This window comes from Ips typographus, linkage group LG1 (genome assembly GCF_016097725.1).
Source record: "Ips typographus isolate SLU linkage group LG1, UJ_Ityp_2.0, whole genome shotgun sequence".
Lineage (NCBI taxonomy): Eukaryota > Metazoa > Arthropoda > Insecta > Coleoptera > Curculionidae > Ips > Ips typographus.
The window spans coordinates 25,074,213-25,097,524 of record NC_138422.1 but is presented as its reverse complement, the minus strand read 5'-3'; the positions used below and the strand labels follow the sequence as shown (position 1 = coordinate 25,097,524).

Here is a 23,312-nt window from a genome sequence, read left to right as displayed (position 1 = left end):
CTTTGTTAACTATTGTAAATAGTTTTGGTGTTTTAAGAATTTTGAACTGCAGTGACAAATTTTGATCAGTTCACTCACTGTGATCCATTTGCTATGCAGAGTTCTGATAACTTAGCTGCAACATGTTGACACTTACCGGAAGTAGTAGTGTTTGCATGGAACACTCTGTATATTGCCTATATTTACTTTAGATTAGTATGGAATTTGCCGAAAAGTTTTACCCCCAAAATACCCTACGGTACAGATATACAATCATAGTACGTTAGATTATGGTTTACATTGATAATTTCCACAAATTACAACAAGACGAGTAAGCAAAAATAAACATGTTAATCAGACGTTATTAAATTATACTAATTGATTTTGATTCAAATAAATACCGAGCTTTACACGCAATACTTTCTTCGTAAAGTCGTGTTGGTACTTTCTTCCATAAAGTCGCGCTGATATTAGTGAAAAGCTGGGGTAATTAACGCGTACGTACCATAAATGGTACCGAAAAGGAGTAATTAAACGTCAACCATGTCCTCGGTGCTAGACCATTAAACAATAACCAGAGTAAAGTTCAATTTTCGAGGACTAGAAGTGAATTTTCTATGAATTGTTTCATGCTTTAAAGTGTATTATACAAAGTTGGGTTTACTTTTATTTTGATACATTTGGTGACATGGGTTGGTTGGTATTCTGGGTGGAATTGGTGATTATAGTGGTAGTATTGCTGTTGGTATTTTACTGGAGGAAGAAATTTGGAAAAAATGATGGACTTTCCGATTTGGTTGCGAATCTACCAGGACCGGAAGTTCATCCTCTAATTGGGAATGCTTGGACTGTTTGGGGACAAAAAGGAGGTAGGTTACGTTAGTAAAAAGATAATTTATGAAACAGATTGATATACCAAAAAAAGAGTGGACAAAATATAAGAAAATTACGTTTGTTATGTAAATAAGTGCACACAATTTTGATGTAACTGCTAACAAAGGGTTTTCAGTATTTTAAACTAATCACAAACTAAATTTCGATAACTTTGTATTAACCAAATCAGTTAACAACCTAATTTAGCGCCATTTAACTACACCAGTATAATTTATTACTAGACTCTGTAATGAATATACATAAAACAAGTGTATATTGCAACACCTATTCAAATAAACAGCTAAATGTAAAAAAACGAAAAAAAAGTAGTTTGCGGGTACGCCTAGTTTAGCAAAAGATGGAATATTGTAGCTTTTACGAGACGGTAGCTACGAGCCTAAATCTCAACCAGCCTACTGTGCATTGGGCATAAATCTCATCGAACCTACTGTTCGCTTGATGCAACGTTGCCAATTGTAATAATAAAAAGTCTTTGTGATGGTTATTTTTATAATAATGTGTAATTAATCTAGTATTAATCTTATATTTAGACTTATATTGACAATAACTATTAATATTATTAATAACTATATTGACTTAAATAAGCCATTCTTTGAATATTATTGACGTATTCACATGCAGGGACTTAAAACCAATAAGGATCATGGGAGAGGCTAACTTGGTTAGCAACTTTACTATGATTATTTGGTAACATAAGTTATGTTTCAAAGTTCTATTTTCATTTTATTTATTTGATAATATGCAATGTATATATTTACTTTCTGAAATGATCGATTAACAAACATTAATGAGTTATTTATTATCAAGAATCCGAACGATACTTACCCCCATTTGCATCGCCGTATTGTAAGCCGAGCTTAAGTTAAGTGTGGGTCAGACTGTGACAGTTTAGGTGAAAAAAGTCACACTCTGAACCACACTTAACTTAAGCTTAGCTTAAAGTACGACGGTGCAAATGGCGGTTATTGAAGTATCTAACTAAGGAATTAAATAAAATGATTTTATAAGTTATAGGTTAGGTTAGTTACGAGCAATATAGTAGATATTGGTATTGGGCTGTTCGGGTTAAGTCTAAATTTTTTAAAAATGTTAATGCATTTTCTTGAGTATATCATTTGCACTCTCAAGTTATAGGTACATAGTTGACAAAGTGGCATCGTCGCAAACATCCAAGCGCGATCGATATACATAAAAATTTTCGAAGTACACGTTTAATCGGGGAGATGGCGCTTGGCCAACAGGGGACCTACGCAATGGGGGCGCCATCTTTAACTTAAGTGATAAACTAAATTTACTATACGCGATCTCAGAGACACGTTTTACTATTAATTTACTACCATTTACTATTATATTACGTTTGGCCATGACCTAGTAGTGGCGGACTCTGCCATTTAAAAATTTTATCCACTATATAGTTTTAAACTTCCCCCTCGATATCTAAGTTGATGTGTTTTTTTTTGGTCACAAGTAATTTTGCTTGCTGAAAAAGGTAGTGAGGGTGTTCATGTGATATATACGAGGTAAGGGACAAAATTTTACTACGAGTTCTTTAGGTAAATTCTAGTCGAAAATGTCCTATGAACATGGGTCCGCCAATGCTTCCTTACCAAGATATGATTTTTTTAAATTTAATTTTATTTATTTAAGTATTATCCTGTGTTATTGGGAAAGCTATCAGCCACATCATTAAAAGAGCTAGACTATGCTTACAATGTGAAGGTGGACACTTTGAGCAATTATTGTAAACAGTTATTTTCACAGTAATATACATTTTTTTTTTCTTAAATAAAATTATTTTCCGGCATTATTGTAGTTTTTGGCACAATAACACTATTAAATTAAAAAAATCATATCTTGGTAAGGAAGCATTTGCGGACCCATGTTCATAGGACATTTTCGACTCGAATTTACCTAAAGAACTCATAAGGCATTTACGAAAATTATACCTGCTAATTCCACCGTTTACCACAATCGGTGTAACTTTTAAGGATCTGGTTCATTATGGTTGAATGAATTTTAGAACGCGATTGGTAATCCTATGTCTTTGAGATCTGGCATCCAGATGTTCATTGTTGAAATGTTTTATAATATCGGCATACTCTCCCTCCATCTCGCAAACAGAACATATTCCAATATCCATTTTAATTTAACAGGTCACTCTCCTAAGCTTGCTAAACTGTGGAACAAACCGCCAAACCGTCAACCATAAACTAATTTTTGAGGTTATGATTCTAAATTTTAAGGGAAAACCTGTCAAAAGTCACTTTTTTCTTAATTTACCGACGGAACTTCTCGATCCATAAATCATAAACCGGGTACATATATTCGGTATATGGGTAAAATTTCAGAACGGCAATGGTAGTTACCAAAAACAATTTTCGAACGCTCTAGGTTAAACGGGTATCTACCGGTAGAATATTCGTAAATGCCTATAGTAAAATTTTGTCCCTTACCTCGCGGGACACCCTGTATTTACTAAGTAGTTTTATACCCTTTTTGATTATAATTCTTACAAAATTTTATTACAAACAACAAACAATAAATAATCATGCATTTTTAATTCAAGTATAAAGTAGAAAAATGTATTATATTTATAGACATGCCAATTTATAGTTATTTCGTAATATCATCGATTTTAAAACCTAACCTAACCTAACCTAACCTAACCTAACCTAGCCTAACCTAACCTAACCTAACCTAACCTTTTTTTTTTTTTTTTTGAGATTATAGAGGATAAGAGAATCTGCCGTCCAGATACGCGAGCCTGGCATTTAGCGTTCTTGTGTGCTCGCGCATGCCGGGTTGGCTTCCCAATCTAGGGATCACCGACCGACTAAACTCCTTTCCCTCTCTTCACCCCTTTGTCCCCCCGGGACCGCTTGCGCATTTCTTCAGTGGGGGGGGTGGGAAACTAGTTCTATTGTCTTTTCCTTTCGTCGGAATCTTTTTTGACAAGTATGTCTCGTATCATGGCATGGATGTATTTCCAGTTTTCTCTAGATGCTATCATCAGATCGATCATGTTTGCAGGTGTAATTTGTCTGTTTAAGTTCGTTTCAGCGCGTCGCCTGTGTTCCATCCATCTATCGCATTTGAAAAATGTATGTTCTGCAGTGTCTAGCATTCCACAGTAATGGCAGTTTCCATCGGTTTTTCCAATTTTCTGAGTGTAGGCTTTGAAACAGCCATGTCCCGACAGTGCTTGCGTCAAATAGTAGTCCGTGTGTCTGTGTTTGCAGTCCGTCCAAGTTTTTATGTTTGTAATCAGTTTTTTGTCCATTGGGCTGTTTCTTCTTCCTTTTCCCATCTTTCCTGCCATTTCTCCATGATCCACTCCTTTGCGTTTATTCCTTGCGCGGTATGCTTAGAAGCTATCTCTAAGTCGATTGGGGCAATGCCTGCAATAACTTGAGAGCCCTTTGTGGAGATAGTCCTGTACGCCGATGTGATTCTAATGAGGGCTTTTCGTTGAACAGATTCGACAAGTTTCTTATATTTTTCTATTTGCACTATGCTTCCCCATATTTGCGCTGCGTACACCAGTGTTGATTGTAGTACGCCGTACATCAAGCGTCTTTTTTGGAAACTGGGTCCTTTTATATTAGGCATGAGCGCGGTAAGACTCTGGAGTTTTTGGCCGGTTTTTGCGACAGCTTCTTTTGCATGTTGGGCATAGTACATATTTTCCGAGATAGTCACTCCCAAGTATTTTACGTGCTTGGCTATGGCAATGTCCGTACCGTTCAGGCTAAATTTAAACTGCCGGCGTGCACGTGGACCGTTCAGTATTACTATTCCTGTCTTTTCCGGCACTATGGATAGCTTGTTATGTTCCATCCATTGGTTTATTTTGTCGATAGTCCTGCTCACTCTGGTTCTGAGTTCGTCTCTTGTTTTGGCCACTACTACTGCAGCCAGGTCGTCCGCAAATCCTATTGCTTCCACGCCGTCAGGGTAATCCACTTCGAGAATCGGGTCGTACATTATGTTCCATAATAAAGGTCCCATTACGGACCCTTGCGGGATTCCAGCCGTTAGTGTGTAGCTGGTGCCGGCGTCCACTATGGTTCTATTATGGAAGTAAGCTCTGATTATCGCTATTAAGTACTTGCTGATGTTTATTGCCTGTAGTCTTCGGAGAATTTGATTCCAAGAAGCAGAGTTAAACGCATTCCTCACGTCAACAGTCAGCAGGATGCACCATCTGTCACCGGCCCCGCTAAATTTGGCGTTTATTGCAATTTCCCTGACTTTGTTCAGCGCATCCAAAGTACTTCTGCCCTTCCTAAAGCCGTATTGGTTTGGCGATAGGTTTCCGTTCTCTTGTAGTTCCTGGTACAGTCTGTCTCGAAGTGTTGTTTCTAGCAGTTTTGCAGTAGAGTTGATTAAACAAAGGGGCCTGTAGGAGTTGTGTAAGTCCATGGGTTTGCCTGTTTTATGGATTAGCACCAGTTTCGCTTCCTTGAAATCTGCTGGGATTTCCTGAGCAACTAAAAGCTTGTTGAAGATGTCTCTAACAAGTTCAGGTTGCAGAGTAGCTAATTCCTTGACAGCTTCGGCCGGAATACCGTCCGGGCCCGGGGCTTTTCCAGTTTTTAGTCCACTGGCTGCTGCTTTTATTTCGTTTGTGGTAAAGAGAGGTGGATTTGGATCTTTTGCTGCCGGTATCAAAGGCTCTTCCGCAGACGGAAACAGGGTTTCTATAACTCCTGACCTAAATTCGCTTGTCATTGTATACGGTAATTTAGTACTTTTGAACTTCTGCATCACCATTTTGTATCCTTGGCCCCATATATCTGTTTCTAGATCATTGCACAGTTTTTCCCAACATAGACTTTTGCTTTTGCGGATAGCGTTGTTCAGTTCTTTCTTTTTGTGCTTATATGTCGTTTTTAGTACTTCGGCCTGTGTGTTTCTCGTGTCATAGTGCTTGTTTTGTCGTTGGTATAATCTTCTAGCTATTACGCATGCGTTGCGTAGTTCGTCAATTTCGTCTGTCCACCAATAGGGGGCGCTGTTCGGGCTTTGTGGTTGTCTAGTTTGGGCGGTCCTGTAGCACCGTTTTAATGCTGCATTTAGCTCTTGGGTACTTGTTAGATTTTTCCCATCACAGTGCTTGCGCATTGCGTCCCTGAATTTGATTTTGTTTATATGCACTTTTCCTCTAAATTCAAACGTTCCAGTAGTTTCCTTGATGCTTTGTCCAATTTCGAATAGTATGTGCTTGTGGTAAGTAAGTGGTTCGTTTTCTAGGGTTGTCCAGTTGTTTGCCTGTCTCGCAAGGTTTTTTGTCGTAAATGTGACATCGATGTATGATTGTGAAAAGTTTCTGACGAATGTCGGGTGTCCTGGTTTATTGTGCGCTATAAGATCTAGGCTTGCTGCTGCGTCTGCCAGAGTTTGTCCTCGGAGGTCGCTCACCGGAGAGCACCATTCTTCCGACTTGGCGTTAAAGTCTCCCAAGATGATAGCTTCCCGGTTCTTGATTCGGACAGCTTGCACGATATAATCTATTCGACCTTCAAACTGGAGCTGCGTTAGGCTCGGGGGCATGTAACATGCATATATGTCGTAGTCTTGCATTTGTACTGTGACGATTCCGTTTTTCTTGGTAATTGAGCTTATTTCTAAGTTTCTGTTCATAATGTAGATCGCTACGTCCTTGTTGGGGTCCGAGATCCATCCAGAGCAGTCAGTTTTTTTCTTGTTTGGCTCACTGGCGATTATAAGGTCGACTTTCTCTTCTCTGGCCGTCAGCATAGCCATGTCGTGGGCTCCGTGGGCTCTGCCCAGGTTTGTTTGAAGGATCTTCATTTAGCTTTCGTCGGTTGTTTGTAGTTTTGTTGTCTTTGCTGTTTAGTGTGTTTAGTTTTGTTGTTTTCCTTGTTGTGTGTGTTTAATCTAGTCTGTTTTGCTGGCGTCTCCTTACTGAGTTTATTGCTGCCTTATAAACCTTACACTTGCCCGAGCTTGCAGAGTGTCCAGTTTCCATGCAAACGAGGCAGTTTTCCTCGTCTGTGCAGCTTTTCGCATTGTGCCCCGTTTTACCACATCTAAAGCAATTTGCTCTTCGGTCCTCTCCTTTGCATTCAGCAGCCTTGTGGTCAAAAGCCCAACACCTATGGCATCTGTCCAGTTCGATATGCTTTTCTATTCTGCATCTGACTAGTCCCACTCTTATTTCAGTTTTCTCCATCAGTTTTGTGAGGTATTTTCCGGAAATATTTACGGTAATGGTTTGATTTCCTCTGCCGTAAGGACGTAGAGGGCTCAGCCTGATTTCGGTCGACTGGATCGGTCCGACTCTGTCAATAAGTGCTTCCATAACTTCGTCTATTGTGGCTGTCTGATCTAGTCCTCTTATATAGAATATTTCCTCGTCTTCTTTCTCCCCTTGCTTTGTGACGCTACCCGGTCCAAGAGTACTTTCAATCGCTACACTCAGGTCGTTCAGAGCTTGTATGTCCTTGTCCAGAGAAATTACTATTTTCCCTTCTTTAGAAGTTCTGATTTGCTTTATCGCTTTGTTGCTATTCATTCCGTGTAATTTCTTCTTTATTTTGGTGATCGTTTCGTTTGTCTCTCCTTCCGTCTTGCTGACTACTATAGCGTATGACTTTAGTTCCTTCCGTTTTTTCTCCTCCAGTTTAGTTTGTTTTTCAGCTGTGTCTCTGTTTTTCGTTGTGTATATTGTAACATTTGGCCCATCTTGGAATATTGCTTTTAGCATCTTTTGCAATCTGTCTGTATTTATAGTTTTGACATGATGAGTCGCTATTTCTTCTCGATTTTTTGTTTCTTCCCTCAGAGCTATCAGTTTGTCCCACATATCTTCTTCATTCCCGTTCCACACCAGTTTGATGACTTTTTGGGTTGAGCTTTTCTTCCGGCTGCAAGTTGTTACTTCTAGCACGTCTACAGGATCGTCTAAATCTGTTAAATCAGGGAAGCGGGATTTGAACATATATTGAATGCTCTTCTCCATTTCTAAGTCATCGGGTTCCACTATCACAACTTTGGCAATACTACTTTCTGTTTCCAAGGGACTACCTATCTTTATTTCCGTGTTTGTCAGTAGTTTTGCCTCCCAATTTTTGTCCGCTATTTGCTTCCACTTGTTATAGTCCTCTCTTTCATATTTTTCCAGCAGTTGTATGGGTTTTGGCCTATTTTGGTAGCGTTCCTTTTCCAACTCCTCTATTCTCTGCTCCATTTTTTCCAACTTTGCTTTTAGGTTCTCATTTTCCTCCAGTATATTGCCGGTTTGTTCCTCCTCTTTTTCTTCGACTGACGCCTTCAGCTTTTTAAGGTTTTCCGTTTGTTGCACCAATCTTTGGACCGTTTCTTTCAACTCTCTTTTAGGGTTGTGCGCTTCAGCAATCATTTTCCCAACTCGTGTTATTTGATCACACATTGTTTTGATCGTTTGGTCCATTTCATTATTTTTTGTTGTCTCCTGTTTACCTCTCTTGGTACTGCTTTCATCGGCTATGAAGCTTTCCTCTTGTCTAGCTCTTTTCTTTTCTCCAAGCCACGCCTGTGTCAAGTCAATTGTAGTTGGGTTGGTTTTTGTTCTTGCTTCTTTGTTTGTCTTTAAAAAGTTTTCAAACCATTCTTTGTGCCCTTCCATCGGAGTGGCACCTAATGATCCTCTTCTTTGCAATAGAGGGCTTTTTTTTAACACATCCAGCCTTGGTAATTCCTTTTGTACAGCTCCTGCTTCTTTTTCCACTTCTTTACAAATTTCCCCGCCTTTCGGGTCAGGGTTATTTTCATCCATGCAGATAGTCTGTTCCCTACCCGGATTTTAATTTTCTAATCTTTTCTACTACTAATTATATTTATATTTATATACAAGATTGTTTATTTACAAGATTCTGTTTATTTACAATAGTTGTTTGTATTTACATTAATTGTCAACATTAAAGTACAACAAAAAATAGTGTGGTATGCTTATCGGCCTTTGCGTTGGCTATAAGCTTGCTAAGAAATGGCTATAATTGCACTATGCACAGTACTTACGTTTTTAAATTTGCCTACTCAATTCAGCAGAAAAAACGCGCCTGCTACACGTACAATCCACTCAGTTCACTTCTCACTCACATCCGCATTTATCTACCACCCAATTAGCACACTCAATTATCGCTTTCCCACGTTAACAACGAATTTACCGGAGCAATAAATTTTCGCGTCCGACACGTACGCTGTCTCGTTCGGGAATAACCTAACCTAACCTAACCTAACCTAACCTAACCTAACCTAACCTAACCTAACCTAAACTAACCTAAACTAACCTAACCTAACCTAACCTAATGCATTTTTAATTCAAGTATAAAGTAGAAAAATGTATTATATTTATAGACATGCCAATTTATAGTTATTTCGTAATATCATCGATTTTAAAACCTAACCTAACCTAACCTAACCTAACCTAACCTAGCCTAGCCTAACCTAACCTAACCTAACCTAACCTAACCTAACCTAACCTAACCTAACCTAACCTAACCTAACCTAAACTAACCTAAACTAACCTAACCTAACCTAACCTAATGCATTTTTAATTCAAGTATAAAGTAGAAAAATGTATTATATTTATAGACATGCCAATTTATAGTTATTTCGTAATATCATCGATTTTAACCTAACCTAACCTAACCTAACCTAACCTAACCTAACCTAACCTAACCTAAACTAACGTAGATAGAAGTTAAATAAAACAATAAGTTTATTTTTTATTGATATGTATGTTGTATATTATTAGGAGATTAACATGGGAAAACGGTTTTGATTTTTTTGCGCCTGTACGGTTCATTTAATTATAAAACTTCCTTAATAAAAGTTGTAGAGTGCAACTTCGGCTATCAACCTGTAATTTTTTCAGTACTGTGGGTTTAGTCGTTTAGTCGCAAAACGCCTCTAAAAATCCGAAAATTTGAATGTCCCGCCGCACGGTAACTATGGCCCGTAAACAAATTTCCGCGCTGCCAACATTTTAAAATCATAACAAAGAAATGTCATTTTATCTCTTTGCCAAACTTGTTAATCGAGTTAATTTTTACATACATTTTAACTATTACATACATAAAGCAAAGAAAATGAAACGGAAAGCCGATAAAGATACTTTATTAGAAGCTAGTGGGAATAAATCTACAAAATGTCGTAAGTAAGTTGCAGAGTTGCACCATAACCTCAAATCAGTATCCCTTCAATCACCGCCTTCTTTACAAGAAAGCCTAGAATGTCACTTTTAATGGCGGCGTTATCGGATTTTTTTTTGTACACAAACCTATGGAGATGCAGTAGAAAATATGTTTTTTTTTATTTTTTCGTGTAGTTGATTAGAAGTTGTGAGTGAAAAATCAAAGAACGCTTCATTCCTGATCCAGATATGTATAGATATGGCTTTTTATATCCAATAAAGTCCAGCCAAAGCAAGTTTGGTTAGAACCTTTTGTCTTGGAAAGTACAACAAACTAATGTAAAAACTGCTCAATCAAAGAAAATTTGGAAATCCTTGAATCTAGGTAAGCAAAACTGGTAAATGGGTTTTATATTATTACCAAGACCTTTCTTTTAAAATGTAAATGTGCCAATAGAACTTCTAAAAGCTGTCCTGTTTCTTCAGAGTAAACCTTTGTTGCTCTCAAAATGCAGGCGGCCTCAAAATGTAACTCACATACCTATGTATGTAAGAGGCAATAAGTTTACTGAATGAGAAAGCATATTGTACTTACCACTGAGTATTGTGTTGGAGTAAAATCATTCCACTTCAAAGCTTTCAACCACTGTTGGGTTCGAGCAGGGTCTTTTGGAAAATAAAAGACTGACACTTTTGGGCCTTTCACCAAATTGCTTTTAGAAATTTGGCAAACAACCAGTGGACGGCATATTGTAGAGGCAATAGAATTTAAGTTAAAAAACCAACCACAAATTATAGAACAATGAAGGAACAATAACAATAGTGATAACACAATAAAATGAACACAAACTCCACTTTCACTAGAACAATAAACATATAAACAACAATATATAATAGCAAACAAAAATTATTTTGGCAAGTAATCCCAAGTCTTGACTTTAAACCTTAAAAATTAATTTAATCATCGAAAAACTCAATTTCCACAATACAAACAAATGCAAACTGTCAATCCCATATTTCGGCCATATTGGAATTTTTGGCATGCACCTTCTTGGCTTTCTTGTACAGAGGGCGGTGCTTCAATAGGTAAATTTGTTTTGCAGCTCATTCCAGGTTGAATGGTTACGTTTTTCAAACAAACGTGGTTTCTAGTTGTTGATAAAAACCACCAATGAATCATCTTCAGGCCCGCAGGTAAAACTTGAACACATTTGAAGTGTATATAAGTGAAAAATCATGGAACACAGACCATAGTCAAAGTGGATAAAAAATCACCTCCCACATGGATTTTTTTCAGTACAATGAGGAGTCTTCAAAAATGGGTAGATATAAAACATAAACTATTATTAAATCCAGCTGTCTTGCACTCCTTCTATTTTCTCAGGCTTGTAAACAATAATGGACTAGTCAACTAGTGGTCTGTGGTTTGATTAAGAAAGGACAAAATGTGCTTAACTTTTAGTTGTACCCACTTTTCCCCACAACCAATTATTGCAAATAAAAACGATTTTTACACTGAAAGTTTGTATTTATTGATTCACACTTCAACTTGCAGAGTCCCTACATACAGTTTGGTGAAGAGCTTTGAACAGATGGCAAAAAACAAACAGTGGTAAAAAGTTCTAGAAAGCTCAGAGATAAAATCCTAACTTAGCATAACAGCTAACAGCACCTAGTGACTCATAACACTAACTGATTAAGCCATCTTCAAGTTTGGCTAAAATCATTCACTAATAAATGTAAGCTGTCTGCTTAGGGTCCCACTCTTACTTAGGGCCCCATTTTTATTCCTGTTATAGGAAGATTTCTTGTAATACTTGTTTAAGAGACATCATCACATCATATGTTTAAGACATCTAAGATACCTTAACTTGTAAATCTAGGAAAAATAATCTGATCAGTGATTCCAAAAAATCCCTTTTATTTACATACAACATAGGTACAACAAACAAAACAGTTATGTTGTGTTGAACCTGTGGTTGAACTTAAACACATGAACAAAAGAAAACACAACACAAAAGTCACTAAACCAGATAATTTTGAAAGTGATGATTCCACGAGATTAACCAACCCAATTTTCAATGTTCTGACAGGTTTTGTCTACTACTGTAACTGTGATTCTCCTACAAATCTATTTGAATAGTTATTATAGTTTACTTATGATACTAAAAGTACCTACCTAATTCACCTGTTTACAAAGTCCAAATTCTGATGTAGGTTGTGGATGTGGCAAGTCCAACAAAGTTTAAACAGTGATATCTACCCATTTATGAAAACATGTCACTCTACTGAAAAAAAAAAGAACAATATAGGAGGTGGTTTTATGTGCTAATTCAACTTGGTTCAACTATGGTCTGTGTTCCATGATTTTTCACTTATCACTTCAATTAACACTTCAAATGTGTTCAAGTTTTACTTACAGGCCTGAAGATGATTGATGGTTTGTATCAACAACTAGAAACCACGTTTGCTTGAAAAACTAGCTGGAATGAGCTGCAAAACAAATTTATCTATTGAAGGGATACTGATTTGAGGTAATGGTGCGACTTACTTTCTTACTTAGGACATTTTGTAGATTTATCCCCACTAGCTAAAATGATAAACTGTAAGACTGGTTTTGTAATAGTGATGTTAGTCTGTGTTTAACAAGTTACCTATTATTATTATAGGTATACAGGGTAATTCAAATTCGACCCTCACCATTGGGATCTCGGAAACTATAGGAGATACGAGAAAGTTTAAATTGGGGCAAAGTTGCGCAATGTAAAGCTCAACCAAATGCAGTTTTAAAAATTTCGATTTTCCGAGTACTTCCGAAGATATCCGAAAAAAACTGAAAATTTGATTTTTTGTTTTTATTTATTTCTAATCTTATTTGAAGAGATATTCCAAAACTAAAAGCACCTTTTCATTGCCACTTTTTCTCAGCTATTCGATGATGGATTCAAATTTGCCACACGACGTTTCGTTTTTTGGCAGCCATCATCAACTTTCTTTTTTCTTATGGGCGCCATATTGGATTTTTAGCCCACCAAATAGTACGTTTTATTCTGATTTTAGTGATGTATAATAACTTATGATTTGCTTCATAAATAACAAAATAATTCAATAAAAACTATTTTTACTTTAGTTATTGGCTTTGAGTTAATGGGCCGTTTCATAAAATGTCATTATTTGACAGTACTTGTCAAACACGATAATTCGGACGATCATTAGAGCTTAACACTTTTAGGTTTTACCTTAGTTAGCTTTGAGTTAATGAAACGTTTTATGAAGATTACTTGGTAGTAGTACTTGTCACACGCAATTGGCCTGAACATACTTAGTCACAAAGGTATACACGTGACTTAAACCGGTTTATTCACTCGAAGAGCTTAGGCCACTCGCTACGCTTGTGGACCTAGTTGTTCTTTTCGTGAATAAAAAATGGTTTAAGTCACTTGCTGCAAAGTAACTATTAAATCACTCTGAATGACATTCGCCTATTTACAGATGTAAACAAACAAACATCAATGTTACATCTACGGGGCGCGGTGCAAATTTAATAGAACTGTAATTTTAGTTTTTTTTTTAATATAAGAAGTCGAAATTTAATAAAATACTGTATAAGACACGTGACTTAAACCGGTTTATTCACTCGAATAAATATGAATGAATAAAAAATGGTTTGTCACTTCCAAAATAAATAACTATAAACTTGCACTTAACATTATAAAAAATTGAAATTTGGCAAAAAATTAAGTTCCTAAAATGATGATCTTTCTCTTGGAAACATAAATAAGCCTTTTAAGTTAGAGATAATGCTAACAAATCTCTTTTTCTGATTAACCTAAATAGTTCAGCAATGCTTGTATAATAATAACATTTTCTGCGGGGGTTTCTTTTCTAGATACATTTTTAACTATGATTGACGCTCTAATGATAGTCCGAATTATCGTGTTTGACAAGTACTGTCAAACAATGACATTTTTTAAAATGGCCCATTAACTCAAAGCCAATAACTAAAGTAAAAATAGTTTTTATTGAATTATTTTGTTATTTATGAAGCAAATCATAAGTTATTATACATCACTAAAATCAGAATAAAACGTACTATTTGGTGGGCTAAAAATCCAATATGGCGCCCATAAGAAAAAAGAAAGTTGATGATGACTGACAGAAAACGAAACGTCGTGTGGCAAATTTGAATCCATCATCGAATAGCTAAGAAAAAGTGGCAATGAAAAGATGCTTTTAGTTTTGGGATATCTCTTCAAATAAGGTTAGAAATAAATAAAAACAAAAAATCAAATTTTCAGTTTTTTTCGGATATCTTCGGAAGTACTCGGAAAATCAAAATTTTTAAAACAGCATTTGGTGGGGCTTTATATTGCGCAACTTTGCCCCAATTTAAACTTTCTCGTATCTCTTATGGTTTCTGAGATCCCAATGGTGAGGGTCGAATTTGAATTACCCTGTATACATATGTATATTCTGCACTAATAATTTATCACCTGCTTGCAAATGTTAAAACTATATTACATTATAATATTATACATAGGATACAAAAAATTTAAGCTGATTTTTAAAACCACTAGAATAAAAATTAATGAATGGTTGAACTTTCCTGTTTACTTTATAGGGTAAGAAATAGGAATAATAAAAAAAGTTTATTTTAAAAATTATTGTTTTGTCAGTAGTTTTATAAATCCATGACCTTATAAATACCTACTTATAATATATAATTTTGTTTTTGTCAATTTACTCTTTGTCAATAATGCATACTAAATAATAAATAACATAATAATTGGAAACCACTTTTTTACAGACATTCTCAAATGAGAGAATCAGATAAAAAATATAATGATTGAAATATGAAAGTTATCCGGGCTTATAACCCGTGGTCCATTGGCGGCTTATAAGCCCGGATAACTTTCATATTTTAGTTTTGACCGGCCGTGAAAGCCTTCATAGTCTAATATAATGATTTTATGAAAGATATATGAGTAATGAAAATAAAGCCATATAAATCAAGGGCAAATGCTTGAATATAAAGAGAAAAATCAAGTTGAAATTATTACATTGATCTGGTGTAGGTTGGTAAGAAAGACTATAATGTCTCTGGAGAATTTTCTACAATATGTTTTCAACTCTCATGGATGAAGAAATGAAATTCTATGAGTTAGAATGAGCCAAACCACAATTGGAAGTATTCTGTTATTATTTAATTAACGCACTAATCACACCAAATGCACAGCACATGCATATTTCACATTTCCTCATACATTGCCAAAAGTCTGTGACTGTGACAAAACCAAGGCGAAATAGGTTAAAATATTATTGCATACTTGCAAGCCCCATTCTATCAATGAGCTTCACCTCCATTCATTATTTTCGAATCAGATTATGAATGAACGAGTGAATGAACTTCCATTCATTATCAAGTTAGAGTGGAATAATAATAGAAGAAAACTGTAATAGTTTACAGTTTTTTTTTGCTGCAATATTGTCGACAAACAGATCAATTTACAGTTTCCTTCTGTAGCGACTGACGTCACACTCCGGCAGCCATTTTGAGTCGGATGAGATTTAGGTCGCGTGTGGTTGTCCCGCTTTTACAGGTAATGGGGCTTTAATGTTTATTTCCATTGCCATTCACATACATCTAGTGCATAGCGAGTGTATTACCACAATACTTTGTTGTGATTTGAGGAAAAAAAAACGACAAGAACAAGAATACGTTATTTCTGCACTGGTTTTGCGAATGTAGAACGCTATTAGGTTGAACATTGACATACTGTTGCGAAACTTGCTCTTGGAGGTTAAAGTGAAACCTAGAAATAAAGTGTTTTTTTTTTTTAAATATGAGTGTCACTTAAAACAGTGTAACATTACACGTAAAAATACGAGTAAAACATCATTTTAGAGAGTTTTTTAGATACCTTAAAGCCCTTAGATGAGGCTCTTTACATACTCTTGGGTACTGTTTTCTTAATTTTTGGTCCTGTGGTCCTTAAAGGGTGCGAGTTCTCTCTACAGTATTTCTATACTGTAGACATTATTATTTTTAGACCTGAAACAGTACTGGCAAACTAACCATTTAACAAAAACAACATTTTACAAACATATCTGTCTCCAAAGCCTTTTTAAATTCCAAGAATACAAAATTCTCTTAACAGGTTCCACTTTGAAGCTATCACATACCTTTATTATAACAGTTTCACTTCAATAAGATGGGTTGTCTTCTTTAAATTTGGTTGTTTACTGCTAATTCTAAAATTTTCTCATACGTTTCAACAAAAAAGCAGTATTTACTATTTCACCGTTGTCTTCTTCCAATTCTCCAAAAACTGCCATTTGAAAGAAATGTGTTAATAGTTTCCAACAATCGATCAGCAACTACATAACCCACATCACAAAATGTATTCATTGATAGGTACTCCACTCACTCTTCCAATATGTTTCATATTTTTATAAATAACTTTCATCTTAGATGATGACAAATGCAAAAATCTGGAAAACTAAGCAAATACGTTCGGGATTATTTCAGAGCTTTTTCTGGAGAGAAAAATTTTGGAAAGCTTCTTACAACTTCATTAATATTACCGCATTATTATCATAAACACTAACAAACCGCTAAAATGTGTGAATTGTTTGCTTTAAGCCATTGGAATAGTCGGATTTAGATAACAGACACAGAAAAACGATTAAAACAGACTTGTTGAGCATGAACACTTCTAGATTAAAAAGCACTAAAGTGGTGAAAAAAAGCGCTTAAATAGCAAAATTATTTTCTTCTTTCTAAAAAGGCATAAAAATCTGTAAAAATGCACAAAACTTTTTCAGAGATGCAAAATTTTTTTGAGTTCAACTTCTAGAAATTTTTTGAAGATTTCAAATTGCTTTAGAAGCATACGGAAGATTTGAGACTGTTTTGAAAACTTTCAAAAGTTTTTTTAACTACTTGAGAGCATTTGGACTGTTTAAACAGCATATTGAAGGTTCTGGAATGCTTTAGAGGCATTTGGAATCTCTTACACGGTTCTCAAATTTTTTTGGAAGCTTCTAAACTGCTTTAATATCTTCTGGGAGCTTCTAGACTAGTTGAAAAGCGTTTGGAATCTTTTAGACTGTTCTAAATGATTTTGAAAGCTTCTAGACTGTTTTGAAAGACTTCCGACTGCTTTAGAAGCATTTTGGAGTTTCTGTAGTGTTTTGAAATCTTTTTAGACTACTTTAGGAGCATTGAAGATTCTGGACTGCGTTTAAGACATGTGAATTTAAACTTTTGGAAGCTTTTAAACTGCTTTAGAAGCATACGGAACCTTTTAGACTGCCTTGAAATTTTTTGAGAGCATCTAGACTAGTTGAAGATTATTTGGAAGCCTTTAGAGTGTTCTAAAAGCTTTTGCAAGCTTCTAGACTGTTTTGAAAGACTTCAGGCTGCTTTAGAAGCATTTTGGAGTTTCTGTAGTGTTTTGATATCTTTTTAGACTACTTTAGGAGCATTGAAAGTTCTGGACTGCTTTTAAGACATGATGTGAATTTGAACTTTTGGAAGCTTTTAAACTGCTTTAGAACCAACCCTTTTTTGGGAGCTTCTAGACTAGTTGAAGATTATTTGGAAGCTTCTAGACGGTTTTCAAAGACTTCAGACTGCTTTAGAAGATTTTTGGAGTTTCTGTAGTGTTTTGAAATCTTTTTAGACTACTTTAGGGGCATTGAAGATTCTGGACTTCTTTTAAGACATGTGAATTTGAACTTCTGAAAGCTTTGACACTGCTTTAGAAGCATACGGAAGCTTTTAGACTGCCTTGAAATTTTTTGAGAGCTTCTAGACTAGTTAAAGATTATTTGGAAGCCTTTAGAGTGTTCTAAAAGCTTTTGGAAGCTTTTAGACTGTTTTGAAAGACTTCAGACTGCTTTAGAGGCATTTTGGAGTTTCTGTAGTGTTTTGAAATCTTTCTAGACTACTTTAGGAGCATTTTGATGGTTCTGGACTTCTTTTAAGACATGTGAATTTGAACTTTTGGAAGCTTTTAAACTGCTTTAGAAACATACGGAAGCTTTTAGACTGCTTTGAAATTTCTTGAGAGCTTCTAGACTAGTTAAAGACTATTTGGAAGCCTTTAGAGTGTTTTAAAAGCTTTTGGAAGCTTCTAGACTGTTTTGAAAGACTTCAGACTGCTTTAGAAGCATTTTGAAGTTTCTGTAGTGTTTTGATATCTTTTTAGACTATCAGGAGCATTGATGGTTCTGACCTTCTTTTAAGACATGTGAATTTGAACTTTTGAAATCTTTGAAACTGCTTTAGAAGCATACGGAAGCGTTTAGACTGCCTTGAAATTTTTTGAAAGCTTCTAGACTGTTTTGGAACGCTTTAGACATATTTTGGAGTTTCTGTAGAGTTTTAAAACCTTTTTAGACTACTTTAGAAGCATTTGGACGGTTTTTGGGCAATTTAAAGAGCCTTGAAGGTTCTGGACTGCCTTTAAGACATTTGAAACCTTGTAGACGGTTTTAGAAACTTTTGGAAGCTGTTAAACTGCTTTAGAAGCTTTTGAGAGTTTCTAGATAAATTGAAAAGCATTTGGAAGCTTTTAGACTGTTCTAAAAGCATTTAGAAGCTTCTAGGCTGCTTTGTAAGCTTTGCAAGGCATTTTAGAGGTTTTATAGTGTTTTGGAATGTTTTTACATTTTTTTAGACCTCTTCAGGAGTATTTGGAAATGTTTTGATCAGTTTAATTTTGTAAATTGATACTTGCAACATGTTTTTGTCGTTCAGTAAGCCTTCAATATCTCAATAAAGCAATTTTTTGTCAAAGCAGTTATTAGTTTAGTTTATTTTTAAAAACTTGAAAAGCTTGTTTTGTAAAAAACTAGTTAAACCAAACAAAAATAGCAGTAGATAAGCACAAAAAACTAAAATAAGCACAAAACACAGAAAAAAGCAAAAAAAGCATTAACAAAATCTGTCAAATGACGCGTTATTGCATAAATCGTTCACATTACATGTCAAAGATTGGCAAAATTTCTAGAAATCCGGACTCTAATTATAAATTTGCTGATTAGAAATGTCACTCATAGCTTTAAGCGTTCCATAAAGTCGATGAAAACGACCATAACTCTTTTAGATTTTTATATGTTATAAACGTTGTTACATTTACATAAAACATGCATTGATACCTCGATTGATACATATATTTTTAATTGGTTGTAGTGACCTTGTTGGTTGAAACGTTAACTACAAAAATAATAAAATTGATGTGTGTGTCTCGTCAATTAAGAGAATTTATGCAAATATGAGTGTTTAGAGGTAATTTTGCAACATATTCCCCTTTCACTTCATACATTGTTTTAAAAAAGTTATAAATTTCAACTCAGTTCATTAGTGCCAAAGTTACACAGGATGCTAAATATTTTCAGAAAGTACAAGATTCATAGTAGCTTCTGCTTTCTTTGCCAAACTGGCCAAACATTAAACCAATTTGCTTGAACCGCTGCTCGATCAAAAGCACAAATCGTATGAAAGAGATCCATTACAGCCAGAGTTTCATCAGTATTTTGTGAGTTGTTGCAAATCATAACATAATTATTTAGGTTGTATTTATAATTTTATATTTACAAGTATAAGAACAATATTATATTTTTGCAGATTTTCTCCAAAATTTGGTTAGTTGCATCAACAGCTTCCCCAGCCCAATGAGACTTTTACCAGGCTGGAAACTCTATGTCATCTTCAGAGACCCTACCCAAATTGAGGTAAATTTTTCTCATTACGTTCATTTTACCTTTCGAAAAAAAATTATTTCAGAAAATATTCACGTCGTCTGTACTATCATTCAAAGACCACACCTACGATGTTCTGAAAGATTATACTGGAGATGCCCTGGTTAGCAGTTCTGGTAAACAAGATTTCCTAAGTTTAAATCACAATTTTATTTAAACCGAATGCAGGACAAAAGTGGAAGAAGGCCCGTAGATTGCTCTCCCCAATTTTCCTTAAAAGGAACATCAGCCAGTACGAGGAAGTAATCATTAGACATTGTAAGGTTTTGCTTGATGTTTTAGAAGACAAAGTTGACGTAGGAGATTTTAACGTGGGTGTTTTAATGGAGCGGACGATTGCTGATATTATTATGGGTGAGGCAATAAACTCGTATTTATATTGGAATGACATTGTTAGGGAATTTCAGAAAGTATTATTGGAACCAAAACCAGTGCTCAAACGGGTAACATGGACGACTTCCTTGAAGCAGTCAGAAAGTGAGTGCTTCCATTCTAGACAACCACACGACTTAAAGTTAACTCATTTAGTTTGCACCAAGTGGTTTACGAAAAACTTACCAAACCGTGGCTGCATTTTCCTTTGATCTACTTCTTTACTCCAACCTACAGAAGACAAATCCACTCCAAAGAAATGTTACATCGATTTTTTTGGAAAGTTAGTGCTTTTGTCTTGTTTAACAGAGATTTTCTGATAACGTGTGGTTTCTAGGCTTTTCGAGATGCTGAAAAAGTCCATTCCCATTTGGGACTAAAGGATACCACTAGATCAGTGTTGGAGCAAATGATGGATATCCGGGATGAAGTTTTTCCTGAATTTGCCACTGACCAGGAATTAGTCGACCACTTGACGGCCTTTTTCTTATCTGTGTGAGTGGCTGGTGTTAAACTTCTCCTGACAAACTAAACTATGTTTCAGAGTTACGACACTTTGTTCACAATTGCCAGTTTCACTTTGCTGATGCTTGGTATGCATCCACAAAACCAAGAAGAAGTTGCGGCCGAAATTTCAAGTGTTATTGGTAGCAAAGAAGTTAAGGAAGAACATCTGCCAAAGCTGGAGAAACTAGAAATGGTTCTAAAGGAGTGCATGAGGCTTTTTCCTGTAGCTCCGGTGATTTTACGACAAGCCAGTCTAAATGTTGAACTAGGTTTGTATGATACTTCAATATGTTACTAGGAGTAAGTTGAGGAGTTTAGATGGATATACCATACCCAAGGGCACATCAGTCGCTGTGGCGGTGCACAACATCCACAGAGATCCTGCCCACTGGGAGAAACCTGATCAATTTTTTCCAGAACACTTTACACCAAGTGCAGTAAGGAAGAGGCACGCTTATGCGTACTTACCATTTAGTGCTGGGGTTCGCTCTTGTTTAGGTAAGTTCTTCACAGTATTGTGTAATTCATGTAGTTTTTCAGGCTGAATATATTTTTGAGACTAACAATTTTGGATTTTTAGGAAAGCCTTTTGCCTATAGTGCATTAAAAATTCTGGTGGCGTCTATTCTTCAGCGTTTTGTCATACAAGCCGATGGAACTCTTCATGATTTGTCCCTTATAGTTGACGTTAGCACCAGACTGAAAAATCGAAATTATTCAATTAAGCTTAAGAAGAGAGAGCTACAATAAAATATGTATTATGTATAGGGCAAAATATTTTCTGAACAAACTAACAAAAACTAATAAAATATGTAGTTTGATTATAATGTTAGTTTGCTTTACTACTTTTAGAAAGTTATCCATATAATTTGGTCAAAAACATTTCGTACTATGTACTTTCCGTTCTTTTAAAACATTAATTTTTCTACTAGTGTGTGGAAAATTAAATTTTATGCACGAAGATAATCAAAATAGGAGATTAATATAACAAGAAGATTCCTGCATGCTGCAAGCTCTTTGTGGCAATGGTGGAACATTGAAAAATGTCAAGAAGAAAATGGCTCCTACTTGGCATATGCATTGTGATGTAGGTACGATTTTAGCCATGTTTCACACCTGATTCGTCATCTGTGTGCTAGCATCCGAAGCAAACATGTACAGGCAAAGTGTAAGTCGCCACAATTCATTATGAAGCCAATGTTATTTGTCATAAAAGGCTTGTTTGATAATACAGGGTGGTCCAGTTTTAAGTGTCAATAATTCATCATTCGATAGCCAATCAAAAAATAAGTTGACTTGCATTATGTCATTTTTCTAAAAAACGTTTCCTAAGGAACATGCAGTCCTCCAAATTTCAATTTCAAAAATCGTTTTATAGTGTAAAACTTAAACATTCAAGACTTGTAAGAGTGCAAATTTGTACTGAATAGTCTAAAAACTTGCTATTTACTACTAGGAATAGTCTTATAATTCGTTTTCTCAGACTGCCATCCTGGTCGAGTGTCTAAAACTGGATTTTAAGAAGTAAAAACAGTCCGGAAATCAAGACAAAGATTGTATTGTGCATGAAACCCATTTTTTACTTCTAAAGATAATCTAAAAGTTTACTTAAGCTAGAACTGACTTTACTAGGACTAAAAAGAGTCCAAAAGTCTATTCTTAGGACTTTAAATGGTGTACAACTCAATTTTCTGGACCGCAACTGAAGTAAATACAATTTTGGTCTATTTCATTTCTAAAAATTAGTTCTTAAGACTAATATCGCGTAGCATTTGGTACCAAATTTTTTTAATTTTATTTACTTTTTGACTTGAAGAAACTTGACTTTTGGAAATAGTCTTAAACTCGATTTTTCAGTCTTAAAAAGCACTAAAAACTAAGTCTGAATTTATTAAAGATGCTACAATTTATTGCACCTATAAGTTTAGAAAGTCAATTTAATAGTGAAGAAGCTTGAAATGACATTTTCAAGACTATGGACAGTGTACAAACTGGCTTTTAGGCCTGATAAGCCAAAAAATTCGTAAAGATAGGTCGTAAAACAATCTAGATTTTTAAGAAATAATTTTTCCGCTCGAATTTTTAGCACTGAGGTGTCTAGAAGTCGATTTAATAGTGACAAAGCTTGGAATGCCATTTTAAGTCTATGAAGAATGTGAAAATTGTTTTTTAAGTTTGCTGTGTTAATAACTTGGTAAAGATAGTCTTGAAACTCGATTTTCCAAGCTGAAAGCAATTTTGAAGCACTAATAATAGTCCAGAATTCTGAGAAAATGAAAAGCAAAGTAAAAAGCAAGAAAAGTTAGTTTTCAAGATAATTTTTGTGAATCTAATATCAATGTCCTCTATCTAAGACTATTTTCAAGACTAAAATATTGAAATTTGTCTCAAAATTATGAAAATTTACTTCAAATGCAAATTTTAAGATTCTGATGTTACTTTTCATTAGTTCATAGTCAGTTTTTGTTGTTTGTCAATTTTTAAGGTTTAAATGTATGAATTTGTAGTCAAAAATTCTAGAAAAAGTAGTTTTTTTTATGTCTACAAATCAATTTTCAATATTAAAGTCTCTCGATTTGCATGAAAACTGGTTACAAACACAATTTTTAAGCTTCTGAAATCAATTTTTATTTTTTCTAAGTCAATTTTCAAA

At 35.2% G+C, this 23,312-nt stretch overlaps 2 protein-coding genes and 2 long non-coding RNA genes across 6 annotated transcripts; 2 read left to right on the top strand and 2 right to left on the bottom strand.

The window, feature by feature from the left end:
- The first annotated feature begins 478 nt into the window (after nucleotides 1-478).
- LOC145729304 (cytochrome P450 4V2-like) lies at nucleotides 479-21,486 on the top strand. Of its 3 annotated transcripts, none has more exons than XM_081980012.1 (10): nucleotides 479-848; nucleotides 19,647-19,753; nucleotides 19,806-19,896; nucleotides 19,949-20,134; nucleotides 20,188-20,257; nucleotides 20,309-20,435; nucleotides 20,490-20,645; nucleotides 20,697-20,928; nucleotides 20,978-21,157; nucleotides 21,240-21,486. In XM_081980012.1, the coding sequence occupies exons 1-10, from the start codon at nucleotides 668-670 to the stop codon at nucleotides 21,407-21,409; spliced, it is 1,500 nt and encodes a 499-aa protein (XP_081836138.1). In that variant the 5' UTR covers nucleotides 479-667; the 3' UTR covers nucleotides 21,410-21,486. The 3 variants fall into 3 exon arrangements, with proteins under 3 accessions (XP_081836138.1, XP_081836147.1, XP_081836151.1); XM_081980021.1 differs by lacking the exon at nucleotides 479-848 and adding an exon at nucleotides 14,533-15,612; XM_081980025.1 differs by lacking the exon at nucleotides 479-848 and adding an exon at nucleotides 19,466-19,591.
- On the bottom strand, nucleotides 6,770-10,078 carry LOC145734966 (uncharacterized). Its single transcript, XM_081988639.1, has 2 exons — nucleotides 9,555-10,078; nucleotides 6,770-9,419 (listed from the first exon to the last, which is right to left on the bottom strand). The coding sequence occupies exon 2, from the start codon at nucleotides 8,651-8,653 to the stop codon at nucleotides 6,770-6,772; it is 1,884 nt and encodes a 627-aa protein (XP_081844765.1). The 5' UTR covers nucleotides 8,654-9,419; nucleotides 9,555-10,078.
- Nucleotides 10,389-11,533, top strand: LOC145729327 (uncharacterized). Its single transcript, XR_014178333.1, has 2 exons — nucleotides 10,389-11,334; nucleotides 11,397-11,533. It is a non-coding gene; the product is annotated as an uncharacterized LOC145729327 (long non-coding RNA).
- On the bottom strand, nucleotides 11,912-13,584 carry LOC145729332 (uncharacterized). The gene is made up of 2 exons (XR_014178334.1): nucleotides 12,192-13,584; nucleotides 11,912-12,143 (listed from the first exon to the last, which is right to left on the bottom strand). It is a non-coding gene; the product is annotated as an uncharacterized LOC145729332 (long non-coding RNA).
- Nucleotides 21,487-23,312: the final 1,826 nt, after the last annotated feature.

Excerpts from the sequence above, each read along its gene's own strand:
- LOC145729304 (XM_081980012.1), top strand. The coding sequence starts at position 668 with ATGGGTTGGTTGGTATTCTGGGTGGAATTGGTGATTATAGTGGTAGTA. Across the intron at positions 20,436-20,489 it reads TACATCGATTTTTTTGGAAA|GCTTTTCGAGATGCTGAAAA; the intron begins GTTAGTGCTTTT and ends TGTGGTTTCTAG. Across the intron at positions 21,158-21,239 it reads TGGGGTTCGCTCTTGTTTAG|GAAAGCCTTTTGCCTATAGT; the intron begins GTAAGTTCTTCA and ends TTGGATTTTTAG.
- LOC145734966 (XM_081988639.1), bottom strand. The coding sequence starts at position 8,653 with ATGGATGAAAATAACCCTGACCCGAAAGGCGGGGAAATTTGTAAAGAA.